At 42.6% G+C, this 11,023-nt stretch overlaps 1 protein-coding gene across 2 annotated transcripts in view; it reads right to left on the reverse strand.

Moving 5' to 3' along the window:
* Nucleotides 1–10,800, reverse strand: part of UCP1 (uncoupling protein 1) — a 31,870-nt gene extending 21,070 nt beyond the window's left edge. For both annotated transcript variants that reach the window (XM_043969612.1, XM_043969611.1), the window contains exons 1-4: nt 10,447–10,800; nt 6,144–6,342; nt 1,453–1,650; nt 1,223–1,324 (exon numbers count right to left, since the gene is read on the reverse strand). In XM_043969612.1, the coding sequence (XP_043825547.1) occupies nt 1,223–1,324; nt 1,453–1,650; nt 6,144–6,342; nt 10,447–10,572 (625 nt within the window). In that variant the 5' untranslated portion in view covers nt 10,573–10,800. The remainder of the gene's footprint in view (nt 1–1,222; nt 1,325–1,452; nt 1,651–6,143; nt 6,343–10,446) is intronic.
* Between the last annotated feature and the right edge of the window lie 223 nt (nt 10,801–11,023).

An 11,023-nucleotide genomic window follows, 5' to 3' on the forward strand; every position in this document is an offset into this window, starting at 1 on the left:
TGTATGACTACACACGTCATTCGTACCAAATTGCTCATCTTCTCAAGGAGGAGGGAGGAAAGAATTTGGAGAATTTGGAATTCAAAAATTTTTTAAATGAATGTTAAAATTTTTTTTATATGTAACTGGGAAATATTAAAAATTTTACTATGTAGGGAATAATGTTATAATGCCAGTCAATGCAAGATTAATTCCTTCAGCAAATATATGAAGCATATACTATATAGTAGGTAGCAGTAGGGATACAAAGCTAGAAACAAAAATCGTCCCTGACTTTAAGAGTTTACATTCTACTTGAGGGGTTTATATTTTTACTGAATTAGAATAACATGAGCCTAAAAAGAAACCAATTTCACTTAACCCCAACTGCCTCACTAAAAAAAAAAAAAAAACCCAAACCAATTGAAATTTGGATAATTGTAGTGAATTAGGAAGTTTGTGTAGTTTTAACATCCTCAAAACCAGGACCTGGGACATTTTCTGCCTTTTAAAAAAATGGTAACATTCTAAACAAATCTATACATCGAACCTGTATGTGTGTGTGTGTGTGTGTGTGTGTGAGAGAGAGAGAGAGAGAGAGAGAGAGAGAGAGAGGGAGAGAGAGAGCGCTCTCAAAGTTGGGCACATATATTTTCCACCACAGTATTCACTGCTTATGTTGTAGAAATGAACCAAGTTCTCAGAGGTTACACCAGTGGAGCCGAGTTTAGGTATGTCCTCTCTAACGATATGGAAAAGATTCAAGTGTCTACCCAGTAATATCTTTAAACTGAACAATAGCCTGGTGAAGTTGAGAGAGGATTACCACTAAAAAAATAGCCACCAGGTGATTTGTATTTCATTCATTTGTTCATTTGTTCCTTCATTCGTCCATTTTTGGTCACAGCAACTCACAAAGATCTTCTAGTAAGGTTTGGATGAGTTGTGGTTGTATCATTCATTGGGAGAGACACACACACACAATCCTGAAAACGACATCTTTTAAAGTTACTGGAAGAGTGTGAACACCTTTGATAGGACCATGACAACGGCTGATTCAATTAAATAATGATTTATTAAGTGCTCACTATGTGCTAGGCATTGGGTCTATAAAGATAACAAATGAAATTTCTGCTTTTATGGCGCTTACTCTGAGAATTCAGAATTTACATCAATAGGGAGAAACCCCAATACAAGAGAAAAATATGTAGAATTGTTTTCATTATTTTAAATAGCAAGTTACCTGTTAGTAGGTTGTATTTCAAAAGGTTCTCCTTTATTAAATCATAGGTTACTAGCTCCGCTGTATTGACAATAGCATTTCTTGTCACATTGGGTGCCGTCCCTGGAAAGAGAGTAGATAACTGAATGACTCTAATCTGGGCAGAATGACTGCAGGACTTATTTTGTGTTTAACTAATACTGTGGCATTTACTATTTGGCATGCACCAAATATCTACTAAAATGAGTTACCTTTCCAGAGCCCTCTTGCTCCTTCTTCTGATGCTATTGTTTTGTAAGCATGGAAAGTCCCAGCATATCGGGGTTTGGCACCAGAGAGGTTGCTCTGTGCTTGAAGTCTGACTTTTACCACATCTGTAGGCTGGGCCACTATAACTGCCAACCCTCCAGTGGTGCACCCTGCCAGGATCCTGCTTCCTATTCCAGCTGCTGCCACCCAGAAGGAAAAAAAACAAACAAAAAACAACCCTTAGAGTCTTGTTCAAGATGCACAATGTTGAATATGCAATGATTAGCATTTAAGATCTGATATCTATTTTGTTCAGAAAAGTTCAGCATCTTGCACACATTCACACAGATAGACAGTAAGTATCAGAGGCTGGTTTAAACTCAGGTCTTTCTGGCTCTCAATCCAGCCACCCAGAGAGCAAAGGTATAAGTAGAAATTTTCACATCACCTTAAGCAGAATAAATGCTGCCTTTAAATGACGTGGGAGAATACTGCCCCAAAGCAGAGACTCCAAGACATCCTGCTACTGAAAAACAGTCAGAAGGGGGTATGGTAAAGGGGCAGAAGGGCAGTTTTGGGGAGGTATTTGACCCCTAGCCTTACCTATGGTTGCTTCTTATTTAAACTCATTTTTCTTGTTAGGTAGATGCTAAAATCTGTTGTTTCTGTGTAACAGTGCAAGCAACAGAGTGCAGCTTCCTCTAAATTTGATGCCCTGAGGCAAAGTCCAGATCACCCTGCCCTAGTTGTAGCTCTGCCACAAAGGCAGGTGGTCAACCTTGGAAGGAAGAGCAGGGTGTGAGTCGTGCCTATGATGCATACTGTTTATGTGACCCTGGGTGAGTGACAGCCTCTCAGTGACTTAAGGAATATGAATTATGGAAGATACGCTCATTTGTACTAAATGGAAGTCAGCCATACTAACAAAATCACAGGTCCAAACCAAATATATGTATTTTATATCTGTGTATGGATATTGTCCTTTTTTGCCATCTCTCCAAGGTGACTTACTGAGTTTATCATTTACTGTGCTTATATCATTTATTGAATCCCAGTTGGACTTTTATTCCCCAAAGATCCTCGTCTAAAGTGCCGTTTTGGCACGAACTTGAGTCTGGGTTCTTGAGCTCTCTCAGGGGCTCTTAAACTTGATCAGGTCCAGTCTAGCTCAGTCTCGGGAGGCTTATTGCCAGGCTGGCCAAAGGTTTAGGGATATTAACTGGACATCATCTTCTAAGTTATAGAGATGCTAGAACTTCAATGCAAAGTGCATCAGTGGAGGGAACATTTGCATTGTCAAAATAACAAATCACTGAAGCACAGGAATGGCGTGTGTCCCTTTGTAGTTAGTTTAGCTTAATGCTGTAACCCCACTTCTGATCATTTCTACTCCTAGGGGATCCTCCATTCACCAGCCCTGCTGAGACCTTGATCCATTTATGATGTCATTCATTTGTTGGGCAGACAGGTGATGGATGGGGCAGATGCTAGTGGGCTCAGCAGGATAAACTTTCCCTCTCAAATTTCTTATAGTTGAGCATCTGCATCTAAAGGGGAAGGGAATAAGCATTTATTTAGTGCCTACTATATTCCAGGCACTGTGCTAAGCATTTTTTTTTACAAATATTAATCTCCTTTAAGCCTCACAACAACCTGAGGAAACTGAGGCAAATAGAGGTTAAGTCATTTATCCTGGGTCACACAGTAAGTATCTGAAGTAGGATTTGAACTTGGGTCTTCCTCACTCTTGGCCCAGCACTCTATCCATTGTGCCACTTAGCTCTTTATTAGAAAAGTTGTTGTTGTTTAGTCATTCAGTCATGTCTGATATTTTTTACCCCCATGGACCATTGCACACAAAGCCCTTCTATCCACTATTTCTCAAAGTCTCTCCATGACAGTATCATATCATCTTCTGCCATTCCCTTCTTTTTGCCTTCAATTTTCCCCAACATCTAATCAGTTCCTCTTCTCATTAAGTGTCAAAGTATTTAAGCTTTAGCTTCGGTATTTGACCTTTCAATGAATAACTTGAATTAATTTCTTTAATTAATGACTGATTTGTCCTCTTTACTGTCCAAGCGATTCTCAAAAGTCTTCTCCAGCATCACAATTTGGGTGTCAATTCTGCACTATTTAAAAAATTGACCCACTTGAAAAAACAAATCCAAATACCATGTAACTATAATAATTAAGCTTGTCCCTGAAGAAAAAATTAGATGTTCCTGTCTCCCTTCTTTGCAGAGGCAAAAATATTGTTAAACTCAGTTGATGTGTTGGTCAGTTTTGCCAAACTGTTTTTTTCCTCTTTTTTATTCTTTGTTAGAAGGCATGGCTATCTAGGAAGTAGAGGAGGAAGGAATATATTTTCAAATAATGGAGGCAGCTAGGTGGCACAGTGGATAAAGGACCTGAGTTCGAATCCGGCCTCAGACATGTGACACTTACTAGCTGTGTGACCCTGGGCAAGTCACTTAATCCTCATTGCCCTACCCACTCTCCCCCCCCCCCCAAAGATATTGACTCCCTTCTTAAGTCCTACCTCTTTACCTCCATTAATATAGGTATAATTTCATAAACTCTCAAGTAGAACATAGAGATTGTAGAAACAAAACAACCAACCGTGTTACATGTATACTCATTTAAAACATATCATTATGGTCTTTGTCCTGCCTGACATAAAGTAGCCATTTAAGAAATGCTTATTGATGGGCCAATTGATTCTTACCACCACCATTAAATTATAGTTGCAATAAGACAGATAATGCTTGGATAAAAGCTAGGCTTGAAACCTGGGTCCTATACTTGACTCCTCACTATCTCTCACCCCTACATTCAATGTGTCCCTTTCTCTCCTTCGATGTTGCTACCACCCTGCTGGAGAGCCTCCTTGCCTACTGCAACAGCCTTATGATTGGTCTGCCTTTTTCAAGTCTTTTCCCAAGCCAGCTGTCAAAGTGATCTTCCTAAAGTGAAGATCTAAGTCACCCCACTCCACTCCTGCTCAAAATAAACTCCAGTATCCCCTCTAGGATCAAATACCAGATGCTCCAAATCCTTTCATAAACTGCTCCCCAGCTCTCAGCTTTTGTAGACTTCTTTTTTTTTTTTTTCCAGGGCAGTGGGGGTTAAGTGACTTGCCCTGGGTCACACAGCTAGTAAGTGTCAAGTGTCTGAGGCTGGATTTGAACTCAGGTCCTCTTGAATCCAGGGCCGGTGCTTTATCCACTGCGCCACCTAGCTGCCCCCAGCTTTTGTAGACTTCTTAAACCTTATTCCACTCTCAAGTGCAATGGGATCCAGTGACACTGGCTTCCTTGCTATTCCTTGGTCCTAGCCTCCATCTTCCACCTCCCACCATTTTCACTTCATGCATGGAATTCTCTCTGCTTTCTGGCCTCCCTAGGTTCCTTCAAATCCCAGATAAAATCCCGATTTCTATAAGAAGTCTTTCCTAATCCCTCTTAAAGCTAGTGTTTTCCCTCTATTGATCACCTCCAAGTTATCCTGTATATATCTTTTTTTGTACTTAGTTGTTTTCATAGAGTGAATCCCTTGACAGCAAGGACTGTTTTGTCTTGCTTTGTATTCCCAGTGCTTAGCACATTGCCTGGCACATAGTAGGTGCTTTGTTGTTGTTCAATCATTCCTACTTATTGGACTCTTCACAACCCTGTGGACCACAGCTCTCAATTAGTGTCTTTGGGGTTTTCTTGGCAAATATCTTGGACTGGTTTGCCATTTTCTTTTTCTTTCTTTCTTTTTTTTTTTTTTGGTGAGGCAATTGGGGTTAAGTGACTTGCCCAGGGTCACACAGCCAGTAAGTGTTAAGTGTCTGAGGCTGAATTTGAACTCAGGTCCTCCTGACTCCAGGGCCAGTACTCTAGCCACTGTGCCACCTAGCTGCCCCTGGTTTGCCATTTTCTTCTCCAAGTAGGGGCTTAAAAATGCTTATTGACTGACTGACTGAACCAAAATACATTTTAATCTTTTTTGGAGGGGTTAGTATTTTTTTCCCCCCAAAACAAGCATTTTCTTTTGAATATTTGTCTGGAGCACAAATGGGCAAATCCTTAGCCTTTTTTTTCTACTTCCATTTGAATAAAATGAACTAGAATGAATGAAGGTAGTTGGAAACCCTTAAGGTTCTAAGAGTATTACATTCTGTACCCTAGAAGTAGAACTGAAAGGGACCTTAGAGGTCATCTAGTCCAATCCCCAATTTTCTCCACTAGGGAAGAGACTTGCCCAAAGTGACCCAGTGTCAGATCTGGGATTTGAATCAGGTACTCTGACTCCAAATTCAAGAGTGTGACTTGCACAAGGTCAAACAGGTGAGCAGGTGTCAGAAGTAGACCTTGAACCCATCCTTTCCTGACTCCAGGTCCAACACTGTTTATTTATTTACATGCTAAGTCTTTCCACTGGACTTTGGTGACTCTGAAAGAGAGAGTGAGGCTGATGACTTTGCCCAACTCTGCCCTAATACATCAAGATATCACCCCATGATGTCATCAGTTCTCTTTGAAAATGAAGGACAAACAACATGTTAGGCATCCTTAACCCTGCCATGTGGAAGTGTCTATGATCATTAGATTGTTTCAGTCAGTGTGTGACACACATTTATACAGATACCCCCATACACACACAACACACACACAGCACAAGAACCCGCCTCCCTCCATCCGATTACTTTCTTTTCCATTGTTGTAGAATTGTTTGGCGGTGTCGTAGAGGCCGATCCTAATTGAGGCAAAGCTCATCTGCCTCTGCAGCCCAGCATGCAGCCCGCTGTACAGACTTTTTGGTCCTTCTGTTTTCACCAGTGTAACAATGGTCCCCAGGACTCCTTTATACCTGACAGCTTGGCTGGACTGGGCTTCACCTTGAATCTATAAAAGCAGAAAATGCAGTTGGAATCTTGGTCCTGGAGAGATACAGAGATACACCTTTTTTTCCTTGGAGAGGCAACTAAGTGGCACAGTGGGTAGAGGAGTCTACCTGGAGTAAGGAAGACCTGAGTTCAATTCTAGCCTCAGACACTTACCAGCTGTGTGACCCTGAGCAAGTCACTTAAGCCTGTTTGCCTCTGTTCATCTGTAAAATAAGCTGGAGAAGGCAATGGTGAACCACTCCAGGATCTTTGCCAAGAAAACCTCAAATGGGGTCACAGAGGTTTTGAACACAACTGAAATGACTGAACAACTTTTCCTTGGAGAGGTGATGCCCTGTGCATGTGGAATGTTGTAGATCAGAGGTGTCAAACAGCTGCCCTCCCCCATCCCATGCAGCCCCCAACATTCCTGACTGGGGCAGGAACCATTTTAAAAAGTAATTGGGAGGGGGCAGCTAGGTGGCACAGTGTATAGAGCACCGGCCCTGGAGTCAGGAGGACCTGAGTTCAAATCCAACCTCAGACACTTGACACTTACTAGCTGTGTGACCCTGGGCAAGTCACTTAACCCTCATTACCCTGCAAAAAACAAAAAAAAAATGAGGGGGGGGCAAATAAAATGTAATTGGGAAATATTTAACAAAATAAATAAATAAATAAATAAATAATACAATAGAACATTGGTAATGTTAATAAGTGGTTTTCTAAGTCTATATGCAGCCTGGAGGGATCCTTACATTTGTTTTAGAGACCCTGTTTCTATTTGATTTGAGACCACTGTTGCAGATGCTATCAGACACTATGGATGTGTCAGGTTATCTTTTTCCCCCCTTAGTTACAAAGATGTCTCACCGGGAATGGGTGGAAGGGGGCAGGGAATAGGGAGGGAAGAGAAGGGGAAAGGCAAACTCATGAGGATATGTAAAAATTACTGTGTTGTATAAAAAACAAAAGTCTTCACCTCCCTCCCTTCTTTACAGAGATCAAGGATTAGGGAGTGGGCCAGGTGTGGTAAAATACCGCATATACTGTTGGACATGTCTTTGCTGAACTGTCTTTTTTATTTTTCCTATTTTAATCTTTGTTATAAGGGATGGCTGGGTAGGGGATTGTGGAAAGATCTAATTGGAATGAAGGTGATGTAAAAAATGATGTCAAGTAAGATTTGTTAAATCTTATTTATTCAGAATAAATTAATTAAAAAATCCAAAAGGCATCAATATAACTTTTAGAAAATTTTATATAAGTCAAAGGGAATAACAGCATCATTTTCAAAATCTCATCAATTCACTTAACATTTTCTTTGAAAAATGAAGTTGAGGCTTCACTGGACTATCACTTGTCAGAGTAGACTTTTTGTTGTTGTTTTGGTTTGGTTTTTGGTGAGGCAATTGGGGTTAAGTGACTTGCCCAGGGTCACACAGCTAGTAAGTGTCAAGTGTCTGAGGCTGAATTTGAACTCAGGTTCTCCTGAATTCAGGGCCGGTGCTCTATCCACTGCACCACCTAGTTTCCCCCAGTGTAGATTTTAATCCAGTTGTTCCTTCTATATTGTTCAGTTGTTTTTCAGTCATGACCTCATTTGGAGTTTTCTTGGGAAGGCTATTGGAGTGGTTTGCCATTTCCTTCTGTAGTTCATGTTACAGATGAGGAAATGGAGGTAAACAGGTTTATGTGACTTGCCCAGGTTTTCCTGACTCCAAGCCGAGCAATCTATCCACTGTGACACCTAGCTGTCGCCTTCTATATTGCTGTTTCCAATCATCGCCTGCTTTCTCCCTTTGCCCCTAATTCTTGGATTGGCCCTAACAGCAAAGCTCCCCTGGGACGTTTGAGGCCAGCTGGGGCCCCACCCCTTTCTGACAATTTGTCTCCAGACTCCTTGAAGGGGTACCTCATTGGCTTAAAATAAAGCCTAGCCCCTCCCCTGCCTCCCTTTTCCCTTTACCGCCCCCTAGGACACTTGGAATCTTCACTGTTAACACATGTGACTTGACTTATCGCAAAGCAAATATTCTGTGCTATGGAGAGCAGAATTTTCTGTCATTAAAAATATGTGCATTTCTAAAAAGTCAACATTGAAAAGTTTCCCTCCAGGTGGCCTTCTGTGTGTACTGCTACCTTGACTATGCTTCACCCCACCTCCCTCTTGCAATTAAGACACATCTATTTGGTGACGGTGACGAGGCTGTTCATAGGGGAGTAATAGATCATAGGTGTGGACCTGGAAGAGACTTCAGAGACCATCCAGTCCAATTGCCCCCATTTTTACAGATGGGGCAATTGAGACCAAGGGAAGGGAAGTGACTTGTACTAAGTCACTCAGGGTAGTAAGTGCCATAGGTGACTGGGGATCCTGGCATCTTGACAGGCTTCATGATTCATAAAGTGCTTTTCTCACTACTTGGTAAAAGTGCATTTAAAGTTGAGGTCACTGAAGCTTAGAGAGTCACAATAGACTCTGGAGCTGTCATTCTAACCCAGGTCCAGTATTCTCACTATTCTACCACACTGCCTTTCTAATCTGGGAATGAGATCCTTGTTGAGGGGCATCCATCCACTAGGAATGCGATCCTCATTCAGATCATGTGGTTGGATCAGCAAGAGGGGAAAAGGAAAGACCCTGCTTTGAGCTCTCTCTGATGGTCTTCTCATGACTATCTGTATGACCTGGCAAATGCTCCCATTCCCTGCCTCAGTTTCCTCATCTGTACAATGCAGGGTTTGAACCTAAATGACCTCTAAGGTTTCTTCCAGCTCTGAGACTATTATCCTGTCTAACTGGGGCTATCTAGCTCCAATTCTCTTTACTTAGCTCTATTTTTCCTTTTGGATCTTACCTTAGGGAGAGCCAGAGCCAGGCTAATGGTAATCTTTATTCTTTTTGTTTTTGGTGAAGCAATTGGGGTTAAGTGACTTGCCCAGGGTCACACAGCTAGTAAGTGTCAAGTGTCTGAGGTTGGATTTGAACTCAGGTCCTCCTGACTCCAGAGCTGGTGTTCTATCCTCTGCACCACCTAGGTGCCCCAGTAGTCTTTATTCTTTTTTTTTGTTTTGTTTTGTTTTTAGTGAGGCAATTGGGGTTAAGTGACTTGCCCAGGGTCACACAGCTAGTAAGTGTTAAGTGTCTGAGACCGGATTTGAACCCAGGTACTCCTGACTCCAGGGCCGGCTCCCCAGTAGTCTTTATTCTTAAGAGATAAGCTAACCAAGGCAATCATTGATTGTCTTGATGAACCTCTGATAAATATGGGAATGGGTTTCAATTGCAACTCATTCTTTTGTTTATTTGACCATAGACCTAGAGCGGGAAGAGAGCTTAGAGGCTCTCTATTCCAATTACTTCATTCAGAAAATGTGGGAATGTGGGCCCATGGAGGTGAAGTAATTTTGCCTCACATCAACTGATATTACTTGATTTTACTACACTTCGATCTACTACACAGGTAGCATCAAGGTTCTCTGATTCAAGAGCTAGGGCTCATAAGTTTTGCATATATGCGATAATAAATCAATATGGTAATAAATATAGATAGAAAAATATACATTTATATATTTATAGTAATATATTTATAATTATACACACAGGTGTTCAAAAAGTCTTCATACAGGTTTAAAACGTTTTAAACCCGCACGAAGACTTTTGAGATGTAAATTCTAAATCTGAGTTTAAAACTTAAAGCTGCATTAAAACTTTCGGGACAATGTCTCTCTCCCTTCTTCCCTCTCTACCTCCCTCCCTCCCTCTGTCTCTCTCTGTCTTGGTCTCTATCTCGGTTTCTCTCTCTCTCTTCTCTCTTTCTCTGTTTCTGTCTGTCTCTGTTTCTATCTTTGTCTCTGTCTCTGTCTCTGGTATATACAGGACTCCCATTTGCACACAATATTTGTAACAGATGATCTCTCCTCTTTGGGGGCGGGGGCGGGGGCGGGGGGAGGTGCAGGGTTGGAGAGTCACAGGAGAGGAACCCAAAGTTCGTATTCCTTTCTTAAGCCTCCTCCTCCTCCTCCTCCTCCTCCTCCTCCTCCTCCTCCTCCTCCTCCTCCTCCTCCTCCTCCTCCTCCTCCTCCTCCTCTCAGCTCCAACTCCCCTTCACTTTCATACCTGCAGCCGGACTTTGGCAGTGTCTAGCGGAAAGGTGACCAGATCCGCGATGCAGGCGGCGGCTCCAGCCCCTAGGAACTTGACGCCCGGGGTGGGCTGCACGTCAGAAGGTTTCAGCCCCACCATTACGGCTCAGTGAGGGGTTCCCAGGTCAAGCACGGACTGCAGTGGGGGGAGGCTGGAGGGCCGTGGCGGGGATGGGTTGGGGCGGAATGAAAGGGGCTGCTACACTTGGTGCAGGGGGTTCCGCGGCCCTGGAGCTGAAGCAGAGGCAGGTGTCCACTGCCTGGGCATCTGCATGGCTTCTGGGCGCCCATACACATGCGCTGCCCCCGGGGAGCCTAGATTGGCTCACTCCTCGGGCAACAAACTCCACTCGATGCCTCTGGGCTCGACTGGCTTCTTTATAAAGCACCAGATGCGCTAATGACTCGGGGGAGGAGTCAGTGGTAGGACGATCAGTCTTCCTCTAGTTCCTAACTCGATTTGTAAGACAGGGGATCATGCCAACCTCTCCCCACCAAGTTTGACAGATGAGGACGCTGACACTCAAAATCACACAGCAAATGTCAGAGAT

This window comes from Dromiciops gliroides, chromosome 6, assembly GCF_019393635.1.
Source record: "Dromiciops gliroides isolate mDroGli1 chromosome 6, mDroGli1.pri, whole genome shotgun sequence".
Classification (NCBI taxonomy): Eukaryota; Metazoa; Chordata; class Mammalia; order Microbiotheria; family Microbiotheriidae; genus Dromiciops; species Dromiciops gliroides.